The following is a 17,570-nucleotide window of genomic DNA, read 5'->3' as shown; positions in this document are numbered from 1 at the left end:
TTTTTTACAAAATGATTAATTTCTATTTTGTGTATACGCCGAACATAATTTTCTATATTTCTGATTAAGTTAATATTAATTAATTTTTTAAAATAAATATCCAAAATTTACATAGACTAGAGTGCATGATCATCTTAAATTTTATAAATACTTTTTTACAAATATGGATCAATTCACGTTGATTGATCTATAATCTAACATCAATACATCCTTTCTTACATTAAATATTGTATTTATTATAAATTTACTTCTTCTACAATCACGTTAAACGTTTCCTTGATATAAATAATCTTAAATATCTAATATATAATATAAAAGATCAGTATTATAAAATAAATAAACAAATAAACAAAAACAATACCTATAACAAAAAAGGATTCAGATTCATTTAAATAAATAAATATTAATTTAAAATATAATATAATAACTCTGCATTTCAGTATAACAGTGTAGCCAAATTATTACTGAATATTTAAAGGTGGATGAACTCAGTTCTTGATACTTTTAAACATGAAACTAGGTTAGGTATTTATAGGTAGTTTGATAGATATGGATAACGAATGACCAAACCTAACAAATCTTATTAAAATTATATTTAAAAAAAATTAAGTTTAGAAATTTTTTTATAATATAGTTTGAGTTAATCTGCTCTCAATGAGTTCCTGTAATGCAGTTTTGAAAGAGAAAGATTGGTTTCTTACGTATTAATTAGATCCACCGACTGAATAGTTGAAATGAAGAGTCTATTCGAAATTATAGCAATGGCTCTTCACTGTTCTCGAGATTTCTAACTATAGTACTTGTATGAATGCACATCAACACATATGGCATAATAATTAATGAAACCATCTAACAGGTTTAAATCCACAGACAACTTCTGACAACTATTTACTCATAAATGTTCCAACAGTAAAACACTGCAACTCTCTGGTTATATCAACTTCATACAACTGAATCATAGTTTCGGAATCTGTGAGCCTTGTAGCATAGGTGATACCTACATTAATAGTTTTCATTCTCATTTATTTATCATTGCAAAGTTTCATCATGTTACCTACTTCATACTGCTAATAAGGAAATATAAAACTATAAACGAATAATAGGTTGGCAGATAGATTAAAAGTAAGGTAAAAAAATGAACCAAACTTATATTAATCTTTTAGGCTGCAAAAAGAATTTAAAATTGCTTTTACACATTTGTAATTGTAGTTTTTTATTAGTTTGTGATTTTTGAAAAGATGAACCGCAAGTTAGTCCTTCAAAAACTATTGATATATTATTTGTTTCGATCTAAACTATTGATACGTTATTTGTTCTGATTTCAACTAATGAAATAAAATAATTAGGTTAATTGTCTAGAAGTATTGTTGGTTTGAAGTTTTATTATTAGAAGGATTATTGGTTTTCGAGTTTCAAGTTTTATTATGATTTTGTTCTTAACATACTTCTAAGGGAATATGCATTTAAATTGTTATTGATATTGTGTGGGATTATTAAGAACAAATTTTCCTTCAAGATTTAATGGGAACAAATTTCTTCTAGTTGAGGTTAAAAGAACAATGATTAGTTTATTTTAACTTTTGGAACCTTTTCGATTTTCTCAATCAACATTAATGTTTCGACTTCAAGTTCATTGAGATGATATTACTATGATCAATCATTGCATCTGAAGTATTGTTTATTTTGGAGCTTGAAACTTCATTAGGAATTTTTTTTAAAAGGCACCTTGAAGGGTTAAGAAAATTGTATTTAAATTATACCATCGATCTTAACTCCTAAATATTAAACATGTCTCATATTTTTTTAATGACAAAGAATGAATTAATAAAAAAAATGGAGCACTTGAAAGGTGTTACAACCCTTATACAAAATCATGTAAAAGACCATCAAGTCTACTTAACAAAGCAAACGTAAACTTCATAGCCAAAAAGGAATAGCAAAGCTCCATACAACATAACACCAAAAAAAGAAAACAAACTCATAAACCACACAATGTGGTATGTTGAACCTGAACAAAACTACTGCAGGTGCAGGGGTTTTGACCATCATGAGGTCTTTTTTTTCGTTTTTACCAAAATGTGGTCGCTTTCAAAAATTTACAAATATAGACAAGTCGTGCCAAGTTGACACAACTTTGTCACGTTACGCCAACCCCTGAAGTCGTGTCACGTCATATATATATATATAATTTTCTTATTTTTATATTGAGTAGTAAGTTATGTAATGTTTAAAATTAATTTGATACATAATTTTCTAAGAGTGTTAGTTTTAAGCAATAAAAAAATGAATAATTGTGTATGAATCATGTTTGACGGTAATATAATATATTAATTTGGTTATTAGATTAATAAAAAATATGAAAAACAAAAAAAATTGTTCATATTGCAAAACCGAAGGTCACAATAGAAGCAATTGTCCGCACAAACAAGCTTAATAATAAAATTCAATTTCAAGTTTGATTATTAATTTCCTCATTTTCTTTACCTAAGTATTTATTCCTTCATAAAAAAATTATTTATCAAATTAATTTCAAATATTATATAACTTATAATTTTAATTATAATTAAATAATTATAATATATATTTATTTAAAAACAAGAAAATTTTTAAAAAAAAATGATGTGGACAAAGTCGTGCCAACTTGGCACTACTTCAGGTTGACGTGATAGAAGTCGTGTCAAGTTGGCACGACTTCAGGCTGACGTGGAAAAGTCGACTTCTATATATGAAGTCATGTCAAGTTGACACGACTTGCCTCAGATTTGTAATTTTTTTTTTTACAACAACCCTATTTTGGTAAAAACAAAAAAAAAAAGTCTCATGATGGTTCAAAAACCGCAACTGCAAACACTCTGACCAGTTCCTACCTCACCATCTTCTTACCTCCTCTTACCTCATAACATACCCCCTACCTAATTCTTCCCATACCACAAAAAACAAGACTTAGGATCAATACACCACTGAACATAGGTGAAAATAACTAACATTTTCTTATTTTCACTCAAAACTAGACTATTAATTGTGCTAATGTAAAAATCTCAATGTGATCAACTTTACATTTCTCGAAAATTATTATATTTCTCCTTTCAAATCTTACCTACCATTGTAATCTACATACAACCACATATCCCATTCATCTTTTGGTTCGCACAAGACAAGCTAAACCCCAAAAGGTGTTCTTTGACACTTCTTGGTGGTAGATTGATTCTCCCCAATCCACTAACAACACAAAAGGTATGAAAAATCTTTTCTCATTAGTACTTGAATGTTGAAGTCCATCAAAATCTTCAATTACATCATCTATTCTTAACCACATTTAAGACATCAGCAAAAGTTAAGCAAATGTTATTATGAATCCTAAACATGATTTGCTTAACTTTATTCATCTCTTCTATGTATTCATTTTCCACATCTGTAGTATTCCTACAATTAATCTTTCGTATATTGTGATTCTTTCGTATTCAACAAAATAATAAAGAAGACCATACTTGATTATAACTTTCACAATTAATCTTCTGAATAATTTTCTGTATGTCAAATTTTCATCTTGATTAAGATTATCATCTACATTTAAGTTTGTAATACTTTTACATGCATAAACATACCAATTTAAATGTGAAGTCTCATAACTGTTCATGACTTTAGGTTGAGTACTTACACGAAGTTTTTTCAGTGTCATTCTTGTCTTTCTCTATTTTTTTTAAAAAAACTCTAAAGATTTACTTGTTTCTTGTATGTGGTAGCACTTTCACATTATACAAACTTTTTAATTATTGCTCTTCTAGGGGCACCATACAAATTTATTCTTCATACTACTTTTTCCCTTAAGCACTTCATTCATCTTTATTTATAAATGAAAATGAATCTAATCGTAAGCACTATTTTTTTTTATCGGCAAATCGTAAGCACTATAGTAGCGAGTATGCTCTTCACCAGCAATACCATGGGAATCTTAAAGAATGACACCAATTTGAGATAGTGTAAAACCCTTTCTTCACAAACTTGCTAATGTTTTCTTCCACCTAAAACAATTAGTAACTAAAATAAATTACATCATTTGTGAGGAAAACATATTACAAGAAAATAAAATAAATCTCCGAATATAAATACAAATATTAAAGAGAGAAAGATACATCTTAGGAAGTGATCTTAAGCCAACTCAAAAGAAACCAAACAAACTTGGATTTTCAAGAATGGAAGAGAAAATATAATGATTAAAGAAAATGAAAGTATTGAAAACACTCACTACAATAAAATCATCAAATAGAAATCAATTTTTAGATACTAAAATAATTAGTTACAATAATAACTAAATTAGAGACCATTTTATAAACTAAAAAAAATAGTTTCTAAATTAGTTTCTATTATTGTTAAATGGTTTCTAAATTGGTAACTAATTAACAATCAAAATTTTAACTACTAATTATTTAGATTCTAAATTTGGTAGCAAAAACATTGTTTTTAAATACTAATTTAGAAATCATTTAACAATAATAGAAACTAATTTAAAAACAAAAAATTTATATAATCTCTAAAATTATCTCTAATTTAATAGCAACTAATTATTTTTAATGTCTAAAATTAGTTTCTATTTCATGATTTTGTTGTAGTGACTTTCTAATGTGATTTAACGTTAAATTTAAATTAAACTTTAAAGAGATATAGACAATTCGTCAAACACTTTGTAAACAAGTTAATCTTTCAAAATGTTCGGAAAAAAAAGTATTAAATTTTATTAATTGTACTTATTTAATATTTTATAAAAAAAAATACTCATATAATATTTTTAGTATATTATCATGTTATAATTTTATTTTATTTTACATTTTTTAATAAACTCACAAAGCAAGTAAATATATATATATATATATATATATATATATATATATAAAAGTCAATTATGTTTTGAAAACAACACTTAAAAGATAGAGATAGACTTTAGTTTTTCAAAATTATTTTTTTGTAAAAAAAATTATTTTAATATTGTATTGAACCAAAGTCACTATCATTTTAACTGTAACCCACTTTATCTGCCGAGATTTTTTTTTAAGTCTAAGTAAATGAATAAAAACAAAGTAATATGTTAAGAGTGAAATTGAGAAATCTAGCTCAAACATAGTTTTCTTTGGGTAATGATAATTTTTTTAATCACCAAAGAATAAAATAATTTAGGTAATGATTACAAAAAGAAATACTTATACTCCCACACCTTCATTTCTCAAAATAACTTTCTCTGATGATAATAAAAGAAATACTTATACTCTGACATTCATTTATCATTCACTATATTTCTATCTTATTTTTCTTTTTCTACTATATCACCTATGTATGATTAATTCATCTAAGACTTCCTTCAATGCACCAAATTCCCCTTTATAGCATCAATGCAATAATATAAAAATAGTAATAAGGGTAAACATTTCCGCCCTCTAAACACATTGTTAGTAATCAGAGTCTCTTTGTTACAACTTTTCTCATCAAAGAATCCAGACAGAACTCATTAATCGTTTTTTAGCTTTATAAAATAATTTAAAAACTAAAAAATAAAATTTGGTTAACTCCTAATTTATTTCAAGTAGCTTCTTATAAAGATTTTTGTTTTAAAAAATAATCTTTTATTATAAACAAACACAAAAGCAACTTTTACTTTATTTAAAATCATTAAAATATCAACCTATAATAGTAGTGAATTTTTGAAGTCCTTAGATACTCTTATGACACAGACATGTGTACTTCTCTTTCTTCACTCTTCTGCTACTAGGTAGGTCTTCACCAATTATTTTTTGCATCAAAATAATTTCTCTTTCTCTGAATTCGGCATTGCAGAGTGTACAGCATAAGAAACACCTACATTTACATCATTATTATTATTATCATCACCATTATCTTTATTATTATTATTATTTATTTATTTATTATTTTATTATTATTATTATTTATTTATTTATTATTTTATTATTATTATTATTTATTTATTTATTATTTTATTATTATTATTATTATTATTATTCATCTTTGCATTACATATATACTCACTCAGACTCACAAACACAGGTCCCTCTCCAACCTATTATTCCTCCAAGTAATTCTCCAACAAGCACCATGTCCACCAAGGACTGCGGCCACCACCACTCTTCACACCGCCGTCTCCTCCGCCTCATTCTGATCGGCGCCGCCGGTTTCATTCTCCTGGTCCTCTTCGTTGTCTTCCTCATATGGGTCATCCTCCGCCCCACCAAGCCCCGCTTCACGCTCCAAGACGCCACCCTCTTAAACTTCAACCTCTCCTCCCCCATCCCCAACACCCTCTCCCTCACCATGCAGGTCACCCTCTCGGCCCACAACCCCAACGCCCGTATCGGCGTCTACTACCACGCGCTCCGCCTCCACGCCTCCTACCGCAGCCAGCAGATCTCCCTCCCCACCGCCCTCCCCGACACCTACCAGGGCCACCACGACTTCACCGTCTGGTCGCCGTTCCTCTACGGTAACACCGTCCCCGTCGCGCCGTTTGTTCTCGCCTCCCTGCAGCAGGACCAAAGTTCCGGCACCGTTATGGTCAACGTTAAGGTCAACGGGAGGGTCAAGTGGAAGGTCGGAACTTGGGTCTCTGGAAGGTACCACATTAATATTAACTGTCCCGCGTATATTAGCTTCGCCGGAGATCGGAGCAATGCCGAAGGAGTGAAGTTCCACCTCTTGCAAAGTTGCAGTGTTGATGTGTAGAAGAAGATTTCAGGTTTTGCTCTGCTGCTTCAACCATCTTTTCACCAGTGTTTTATCTTTCTTTTTTTCTCTTCTCTTTGTTCTTAGTTTTGTATTTAATTTTTTTAGGAGTGATTACTTGGATAAAGTGTACTTGAGTTTTATATATGAAATAATTATTCTATATTTTGTACCTCAATTTTCAACATTTTGGTTTTTCTTTTTTACTGTCAAGAAGACACTAAAATTATAGATCTTGATATTTTTACGTCTGCTTGACAAAATGATACTATTATTTTAATAATTTTTATATTATTTAATTATAAATTTATCTTTTATTATATTTTATTTTCTAAAACCATCACTGTATATAATTTGAAGGGCCAAAAATTATATATGATTTCGTATCAAACATGATGACCATGGTTCTCTTGCTAAGATTGCATCTTGGATCCTTTACTTTTACGATTTTTGTTTTTTGTCTATTGACAAGAGATTAGAATTTGGTACCCATTTTTCAGACATTTTTAATTGTACTTTGAATTTGTTTCATCAATGTTTCCATAGCTTTAGGATCACGTCCTCTGTTTACGCAACACATGATCACATTCCATAACCTAGTATTTAATGTTAGATCGACAACACGTCCCTCACTGGTTAGTTTAAATTTTTTTACTCATAGCAAGTATAGATAAAATTTAATCATTTCCATAAGAATTCACTTCACGATCTTCATTTTCAGAGAAAGACAAAGATGAAATAATTATTTTTTTTCCTTTGGGGGGACCTCATATGCATGTGGAAATAAAATAATGGAAGGAGTCACTTTTGAAAGACAGAAGTGTACTATTTCATTAAGATGGAAAACAGTTTTTTTATTTTTATAATTTTGTGATGATATTTTTCAAATTCATCATATACTATTCATAACTTGTAACATATTACGAATCTAAGATGTGTAATACACATGATTAAGTGCATATGAAATGAAGTGAGGAAAAATAATGGTGGTTTCTTTGATATGGCTTCAACTTTGTGAAAAGTAAATTCAAGAGATTCTAATAAAAGGAAAGATGAATTAACAAGTTCTACCAACTTTCCACTCCCTCAATGTATGGTGGGTTAGGTGGCAAGAGGGAGGTTGGAACTTTAAAGCATTCTCCATTCCCTTTAAATGCATGATCATTTATGCATCATCTACCCTCCCTCCTTTCATCTTCACTTGTTTCCATTTTTATCAAATCATGGTCTTTTCACTCTCATCATTCATAGAATAAATAACATGATTTTGTACATACAAAAAGAAGCTTCACAGTTGCTACTTCTTTCAATACCCTAATTATTGGTATAATCATCATGTAAGAAGTCATTTGTTCTTATATATTTTGTAGATGAAAGCATTATCTTCTTATTCTATAAAGTTAGTATTAAATGTAAAGGTGAATGTTATTAATATTTTGAAGATATGAAATATATTTATTTTTTATTTAACAAGTACGAAGACTTATATATAAAAGTATTAGAATTATTCTATCAACAATTATTTTTTTCATCAAAATAAATAAATAATTAAATAAATAAAAAGTATTTGAAGGATACTTTAATCCTTATAAAAAAATTAAAAAACTATCTAGATCTAACCCATGTTGTCATAATCAACGATAAGCAAAATGTATACTTAATTCTTTGTGCCGAAAACTTTACAAAAATATAAGAAGTTGAAGTTCTCTTTCTTTCTTTAATTTTATATCAGCACGTATGGAAGGGCCCAAGATTATAGTAAAATTTAAATAAATTATACAATAAAATATTAAAATTATGCACATAAAGAATTGAGAGAAAGCTCATTTTGAAGAAATAATATTTTTTAAATATTTGTAACTAGATAAGAGGGTTACAAGGAATTGAATTGTAATTCTTGACACATAATTTAAAAACTTTTGATATTATTTTTTTCAAGATGAATGCTTACGTGAGAAGATGTTTTTCACTCACTTAAATAAGTTAAAGAATATATATAGATAAATTGTTTAGAAGGTAAAATTAAAATTATATATGAAAACATACTTTAAAATAAAAATTGACGAAATTTTTTAGATACTTGAGGAATGTTTTAATCTTATATAAAAAAAAATCTCAAATCAATCTTTTTAATGTCCAACTAACTGAGGATTCATGAGACTCTACAAAACTACAACCATAGTGACAAAGACATGTCAAGAGTGATAAAGGCATGATAAAGACATTATCACAACAGAATACAAATACATCATTCTTCCAAAGAAGTCATGTTCTCACACAGGAATACAAAATAAATAAAACTCATCCTTCTCTAACAACTGAACATGATCTTTGCCAGCAAGTAGAAGTAAGCCAAACACCCAAGAGCCATAAATATCAATCCAAACTTGTGAGAAACCTGCACTGAAACTCACTGAATCTCCAAACTTGGACAAGACTATAAGTATAAATCACCGAGTACCAATTTCTCAAATACTTCATACAACATAAAGGTTCCAAACACTGATCCGAACACTAGTACAAAATTTGAAAACAACGACCATTTATTTAGTGCGGCTTTGCGTTTAAACGCATTTGTAAAAAACGCGGTGGCATTTTTGTAATTAAATTGATTTACAAATGCGGTCTTACCCTAGAACCGCTTTTGTAAATCAATTTTACCCTAAAAATAGAAGCGCGCCACTGGTTTTCACTTTCACTTTCGTCTTCTTCGCTCTTCGTTTCAACGTTCTCAGCTCTCTCCGCTTTGCATTGTAAGTTTCAGCTCTCTCTGCTTCAACGTTTGTTTTTGTTTTCGTTTTTGTCATTGTCATTATTCACTTCCTTGGCATTGTCATTTCGTTTCCTTACTCGTTTTCTGCATATAGGTGGTTACTGTTCTATTGGCTCGCTGGTTTTTTCTGCTCCGCCACCGCCACTGCTTCCGCCACCGCCTTCGCCTACGCCTTCGTCTTCGTCTCCGATCACCATCAACCTAAAGGTTAGTGTTGTATTTATTTAATATTTTGAATTTATATTTAAAATTTTGAATTCATATTTAATATTTTGAATTTTTATTTTTCTGTATTATAATATATATTTAATTAATAACTAATACAACTTGGAATGTATAACTAATAACTAATAATTTATATATTTGTGTGTATTTTGAATTTTTGTATTATATAATTTCTATTTTCTTAAATTTATATTATATATAAATTCTATTTTTGTAATTATTTTTATTTTTTGCACTTTCTCTTTGCATATCTTTCTTTTTTTCCCTGGCATCATTTATTTTTTATAATTGTCACTTTAAACTACTTTTACTTAAATAAAAATGAATATGATATTAATCTTTATGGAATTCTATAGTGTATTAAACTTTGTTCTAGAATTTTAATTTTAGAAGTGAAATATTTAGTTAGTTGTTAATTACATTTTAATAAAAGTTTTATGTTATGTTAGTTATTGTTACTTTTAGAATAGAAATATCGTGTTTGGATTGAGTCCGGGGGTGTTCGACCCTCGGCAAATGTGTGAGATTGAAGAGAATACTAATTATTAGAAAATCCTAACTATATTCCAGAATATATAATGGATCGAAGTTGGATTAATGTTGTTCGTATAAGTGATGAGTACGAAAGGGGAGTAGAGGAATTTATACAATTTGCGCAGCGTAACGCGATTATTAGTGGTCATGATGGAGCAAAGATCAGGTGTCCGTGCGTTAATTGTTTGAATGGAAGGATACTGGATGTGAATATCATGAGGGAACACCTGTTATGTGATGGGTTTCTTCGATCTTATACAACTTGGACATGGCATGGTGAATTATTAAATTTACCACGTGTTTCCGTAACTAAAGAATATGTGGGTTCTACCATGGATGAGGCAGTACACGATGATGGAGATGATGATCGATTGGAGGACATGATTCGTGATGTGGGAGCTGAGTGTTTTGCAAAAGCGCATGGATATGAAAGTATGTCAAAAGATGCAGAGACTCCTTTGTATCCTGGATCAACTAACTTCACACGGTTGTCGGCGGTGTTAAGATTGATGAATTTGAAGGCAATAAACGGATGGACTGATAAAAGCTTCACGGAATTGCTCCAGCTGTTGAAGAATATGCTTCCAGAGGGAAATAGTCTACCTAATCGTAATTACGAGGCAAAAAAGATTCTTTGTCCAATGGGTATGGAGTACAAAAAGATACATGCATGTCCTAATGATTGTATATTATACCGGAAAGATTTTGAATTGTTGAAAAGTTGTCCGAGGTGTGGGTTATCACGTTATAAGTTGAAACAAAAAGATGATGATTCTATTGATGACATGGAAAAACATGGACCCCCAATGAAGGTTATGTGGTATCTTCCCATCATTCCAAGGATGAAGCGTTTGTTTGCAAACCCAGACGATGCTAAGAATCTTAGATGGCATGCAGATGAGAGGAAATGCGATGGCATGTACCGACATCCAGCTGATTCTATTCAATGGAAGAAATTTGATGATGACTTTCCAGAATTTGGTAAAGAATCAAGAAATATCCGACTTGGTTTAGCTACAGACGGAATGAATCCGTTTGGTAATATGAGTACAAATCACAGTTCATGGCCTGTATTACTAGTTATTTACAACTTACCTCCTGGATTGTGCATGAAGCGAAAATACATGATGTTGTCTATGATGATATCCGGTCCGAAACAACCAGGGAATGATATTGATGTTTATCTAAGTCCCCTAATTGAAGATTTGAAGTTAATGTGGGACCAGGGTGTCGAAGTATTTGACGGATTTGCTAATGAAACTTTCAAGCTTCATGCCATGTTATTTTGCACCATCAATGACTTTCCGGCATATGGTAACTTATCAGGTTATAGTGTTAAGGGTCACAAAGCGTGTCCAATATGCGAAGAAGACACTGCTTCTCAACAATTGAAACATGGAAGGAAAACAGTATATCTTCGGCATCGGAGGTTTCTTAGAAGTCATCATCCTTACCGGAGGTTGAAAAAAGCCTTTAATGGACACCAAGAGGGTAGTGGTCCACCAACTCCATTAACCGGTGTTGAGGTTTACGAAAAGGTAAATAACATAGACCACACCTTCGGCAAGTCCAAAAAAAAGTCATATGTGACAAATATTTGGAAGAAGAAATCAATCTTCTTTGATCTTCCGTACTGGTCGAGGTTAGAAGTCAGACATTGTATAGATGTAATGCATGTTGAGAAGAATGTGTGTGATAGCTTAATTGGTACACTTCTTAACATTAACGGGAAGACGAAGGATGGTCTAAATGCTCGTTTAGATTTGATTGAGATGAACATACGCGGCGAGTTGGCACCCATACAAATGGGTAAGCGTACATATTTGCCCCCAGCCTGTTACACAATGTCAAAAGATGAAAAAATTAGTTTTTGTCAATGTCTAAAGGGTGTGAAAGTGCCACAAGGACATTCCTCAAATGTGAAGAGTCTAGTGTCAATGCAAGATTTGAAGTTAATTGGGTTGAAGTCTCATGATTGTCACATCTTGATACAACAATTGTTGCCGGTAGCTATCCGTGGGATCTTACCAAAAAATGTTAGACACACCATAACCCGTTTGTGCTCATTCTTCTCTTCCATCTGTTGTAAAGTCATTGATCCCTCAAAACTAGATGAACTTCAAAATGAAATTGTTGTTATCTTGTGTGAATTGGAAATGTTTTTTCCTCCGTCTTTTTTTGACATCATGGTTCATCTAGTGGTGCATCTGGTAAGAGAGGTTAGATTGTGTGGACCAGTGTACTTAAGATGGATGTATCCTGTTGAGCGGTATATGAAAATTTTGAAAGGTTATGTGAAAAATCATTATCGTCCAGAGGCTTCAATGATTGAAAGGTACATAGCTGAAGAAAGTATTGAATTTTGTTCAGAGTACATGACAAAAGCAAATCCAATAGGTGTTCCAGCTAATTCATGGCACCACAGGCGTTCTACAAGTAAATGTTTACATGGTGTGAATATTGTAAGCAAATCTCGATCAGAAGTCTTGCAAGCACATTTGTACATATTGAATAACACAGATGAAGTTGTACCTTACATAGAAGCTCATAAAGCCATTGTGAAGGCAAATAACCCAAGACAAGCAGAGAAATGGGTCTTGATGGAACATAATAGAACTTTCATGCCTTGGTTTAAAGATGAGGTGTTCAAGGATTCAACGGCATCAGAGACCTTGACTTGGTTGGCTGCTGGATTGAAGTTTGATGTCATTTCATGTACAGCGTACGAAGTGAATAATTGTATATTTTACACGAAGTCCCTGGATGAAAAGAGTACAGTTCAAAATTCTGGTGTTACTCTTGAAGCCGAGTCAATGCAGTTTTCGACTTCGAAAGATACAAATCCAGTACTTGGATCAATGGCATATTATGGGTTTATATAAGAGATATGGGAGATTGACTACACTAAGTTTTCCGTTCCAGTTTTCAAGTGTAAATGGGTTGATAATAAAAGTGGGGTTAAAATTGATGAATCAGGATTCACACTAGTGGACTTTCGAAAGATAGGGTATCGAGATGAGCCATTTATAATGGTTCAACAAGCATCTCAGGTTTTCTATGTGAAAGATCCTACGTCAGAACATTGGTATGTCGTTTTACACGGGAAAAAACAAGGGGAAGCCATAAATGATATTGAATATGGCAAAACTCGTTCATTCACACCAATGATAACTAATAAAGATGACGATGTACTTGATGATGTACATGCAACCCGTAAAGACCACAGTGAAGGAATTTACATATAAACATTCAACCCACATGCAACATGTAAATAAACATTTATAATTTTATGTATTATTTTTATATGATTTTAATTCGATGCACATTAACTAATGTTTGTTACCTAATTTTTTTAACAGAGACATGGATGACGACCAGACTCCAGTCAGACCTCGATCTGGGCGAGGTAGTAGAGGACCTACTAGATTGAAGCGTCTTGCATTGAGACGTGCTGCTGGTGAGAAGACACATGTTGACATTGACGTCAACACTGGAGTGGCTTTTGGTCCTAAGGCAGATGAGTTTATGAGCTATCTTGGAGTTGTTTCTCGTGAGAGGCTCTCCATTTTGATTAATTCATGGGATGAGGTTTCAGAGGTTGATCGGAACATGCTATGGGAGGATGTTCTGGTAAGCTTTACATTATTATTGTTATCATATAATGCTTTTTAATATTGATTAATTAATTTTAATTTCATGATGTTATTTTGCAGGCAAACTTTGACATTCCTGATGTGGAACCGCTTCGATCAAAGATATTATCCAATATCGCACTTAAATTTCGTACCTTTAAGTCAAGACTGACATCGAGATACATTTTTGGCGACCTTAAAGACGAAAATCCATGTTTAAAGTACCAACATATTGATGAAGAGACATGACGTCTTTTTAGAGAAAGCCGTGAAAATGAGGCTTGGATGGTAAGTGAAGTAACTTTTTTGTTTATATAACATTAATAAGTTTATCTTATTTACTTCAGTTTGTTTATTTCAATTATGACAGGATCGTCGGAAGAAAGCTCAAGAGATAGCTTTGAAGAATCTTACCCCGCACGTTATGTCTCGTTCGGGGTATAGAAAACTTGAGCAAACACTGATGGTGGAAAAGGAGAAATCTCAACAGGGGACGTATTCTGAGAATGTGGAAACAGGGGTCACTTCTCCTCCACCACCTTTTCGCCATGAAAAATGGAAGAGGGCCCGAATTAAAAAGTCCGGTGCACCAAGTTCCGAGCAATCCGGGGTTATAATCGAAAAAATTGTAAGTTATTTTTGTTATTTTCAATTTTTTTAAAGCATTAATTATATTAACGATTGAAAATATGATTTTTGTGTACTCTTGCAAGATTCCTTGGAATCCGACGGTACATTTGTTGTTGAAGGTCGTCACGATATCCTGGTTGAAGCAATTGGACGACCTGAACACTCTGGTCGTGTTCGTGCCGCTGGACAAGGGGTCGGAATTAAACTTTATTTTGGAGTTTCAGAACGACAGCCATCCTCCTCCTCCAAGAAGGAAACTCAAATGAAGACTAAGTTACGTGAAGAAATAATGGAGGAGATGAGAAAGGAGACTGATTTGATGTGGCTGGAGATGAAAAAGGAGAATGATCGAATGCGACAAGAGTTTCTATCGCAACAAGTTTGTGCTGAGCCGATTGAACCCCTTGTTAGTCCCACTCCCAAGAGCACAAAGGGGAGTTGTGCGGCTCCTCCAACATCAGGGGATGATATCAATGGGCAGACAGAGGATTGTGAGCTACTGGTAGTGGGCGGCAAACTTCCTCGGGTGGTGGCACTTGGAAAAGTCTATAAAAACGCCACCACCTTACATAACGTTCCTCTCTCCCCTGATGTGGCGAAGGTAACTGTTGAAATAGTATGATTTCCTGATGCTCGTGTTCCACTACCTTCAGATGAGGTAACCACTGTGGCCGATGCATTTCAGACATTCGTTGCCTGGCCCAGAGAGCTCATTCGATCTATGCCCGAACCTCATGTAATAATTTTGTTTCATTATATTATTTTTTATTTATATTTATATATTACATATAATTTAATACAAATGTTGTTTATCTTGTAGGAACCTTTTCAGCCACCAACTCCGAAAAAGAAGCGTGAGGTTCCAGTTTATGATCCTATGGCTTCCCTACGTCTCATTGCTAGTCAGATTGGCAATGATCCTTTTCCAGTTCCGTGGGATAATACATTTTTTCAAATCAACACTGAACTGCCACTGATGATTTACAACACAGATTTATCAGAATTTATATCTGGGAACCAGGAGCTCAATATAAGTATAATTCAATTTTTTATGATGTAAGTATCTTTACCTATTATTCAATTTACTTTATGTTAAATTATTATTGATTATGCTTTAACTAAAAACTTGTAGGTTTTTGCATAGAGTCTGTATCACTGAGGGGAAGGAAAATATGTATGGATTCGTAGATCCTGCATATACTAATCCCGTTGGACCAAACTCAACTGAGACTCAAGCATACATCACTAACATCCTGGAAAAAGAGGGAAAACAAATTTATTTATGCCCTTACATTAATGAGTAAGTTTAATTATATGTCATCAATTATTATTATTTCATGTTTTAAATATTTACTAACTCTTTTCAATGATCATATAGGCATCATTGGCAGTTACTTGTCTTATCAATGGTTGATAAGACTGCTGTGTGGTTCTGTTCCCTACACAAGAAGATGCCCACAAAATTTAAGGATATCATTGATACGTAAGTATAGTATAAACTTAACTTTGTATATGTTACTAATTAACCATCTACTAACGAGGTTTTTTGTATTAACCAGTTCATGGCGTGGATATAACATCCTAAAAGGTCGATCCAGTTCAAATAATTTGAACTACATAAGAGTAAAGGTTTGTAATTTTTTTCTTTCTCTATTATCATTGTTTATCAATATACTAACATATTACTTTTTATTGAATTATATAGTGTAATAAACAACCAGGAAGCTATGAGTGTGACTATTACATTATGCAATGGATGATTACCATTATAAGACTAGGTGTTAAAACTGGTTGGAAGGAGGTATATGTTAAATCATTTTTATAATTCTTGAACATATATATATCTAGAAACTAATTTATGTCAACTTTGCAATGCAGTTATTCACAGAAGAAACACCAATGAGTGAGGAAGGCATTTCATATGTTAGAGATTCTTGGTCCACATACTTCATTAATTTTTATAACTCTAGCATAAGTAAACAACATTAGTGGTTTTATTATATGTAATTTGATCACTTGTAAATGTACATTTTGATGATTTCAATTGGTTACTACATTTTTGTATTTGTCTGGCTGGGTTTAATCATTATGCAGGTTATTTAAATATATGGTTTCTGCACAAAACAGGATGTACCAAAAAAAAAAAGCACTATTTACAAATGCGGTCATTTACCAAGACCGCATTTGTAAATAGTGAATTCGCATTTACAAATGCGGTCTTAGTAAATGACCGCATTTGTAAATAGTGATTTATGAATGCGGTTTTTACCAAGACCGCATTCATAAATCCTAAACCCCAAACCCACTCCCTAATTCAGAATAATATACAAATGCGGTTACCTAAAATGACCGCATTTGTAAATGTGATTTATGAATGCGGTCATAGGACCGCATTTGTAAATTCCAGATTTACAAATGCGTGTTGATCAAATGCGGTTCTATGACCGCATTTGTAAATTTAAAATAGCCGCATTTGTTTAACTTATCTGCACTAGTGGAATAAGAGAAATCAGTCAATCATTTCTTTACCGTAATCTAAGACCAAGTCTTCCTTTGTACTATAGTAAAAACCTCAACTAGATCAACTTGTCCATTCTTAAAAATAACCATATTCCTATGATTTCAAATTTCTCTTATAATACCAACCCAAATTTCCCCAACACCTAATAGTAACATGTTTCAAACCTAAAGGTTTAAACATCTTAAAGCGCATTTGTGCATCACAATGGAATACCGAAGAAAACTCTAACCACTCAAGACACAATCCCTAAATTCTCCAAGAAACTTACACTCAAAGAAGATATGTCTTACCGTCTCTTCATCCACACCGTACAGAGGATAGCGATCACACAACTAAAAAATAACACATCTCGAAAGATTGTCCTTAATTGTATTGATTAACAACTTCCAAATTATAAATTATGATTTTGACGAAGTTTCTGAATGAGTAGAACATATTGAATTCAAACAAAACTTTGATTCAAATATCAAAACTTAGTTTTGTTGTAAAATGAAAAGTTCAAAACTTAGTTGCATCCCATCATTCCATA

At 31.9% G+C, this 17,570-nt stretch overlaps 2 protein-coding genes across 2 annotated transcripts; both read left to right on the top strand.

The window, feature by feature from the left end:
• Nucleotides 1-6,054: 6,054 nt before the first annotated feature.
• LOC137818084 (NDR1/HIN1-like protein 1) lies at nucleotides 6,055-6,898 on the top strand. Its single transcript, XM_068621307.1, has one exon. It carries the CDS (start codon nucleotides 6,103-6,105, stop codon nucleotides 6,724-6,726), a length of 624 nt encoding a protein of 207 aa, XP_068477408.1. The 5' UTR covers nucleotides 6,055-6,102; the 3' UTR covers nucleotides 6,727-6,898.
• A 2,698-nt stretch (nucleotides 6,899-9,596) lies between these two features.
• On the top strand, nucleotides 9,597-17,001 carry LOC137818110 (uncharacterized). The gene is made up of 7 exons (XM_068621343.1): nucleotides 9,597-9,706; nucleotides 13,618-13,888; nucleotides 13,972-14,518; nucleotides 14,604-15,256; nucleotides 15,341-15,576; nucleotides 15,653-15,820; nucleotides 15,899-17,001. Exons 4-7 carry the CDS (start codon nucleotides 15,242-15,244, stop codon nucleotides 16,005-16,007), a joined length of 528 nt encoding a protein of 175 aa, XP_068477444.1. The 5' UTR covers nucleotides 9,597-9,706; nucleotides 13,618-13,888; nucleotides 13,972-14,518; nucleotides 14,604-15,241; the 3' UTR covers nucleotides 16,008-17,001.
• Nucleotides 17,002-17,570: the final 569 nt, after the last annotated feature.

This window comes from Phaseolus vulgaris, chromosome 11 (genome assembly GCF_000499845.2).
Source record: "Phaseolus vulgaris cultivar G19833 chromosome 11, P. vulgaris v2.0, whole genome shotgun sequence".
Lineage (NCBI taxonomy): Eukaryota > Viridiplantae > Streptophyta > Magnoliopsida > Fabales > Fabaceae > Phaseolus > Phaseolus vulgaris.
The sequence above is the reverse complement of the archived record's forward strand: the minus strand, read 5'-3'. Positions and strand labels throughout refer to the sequence as shown.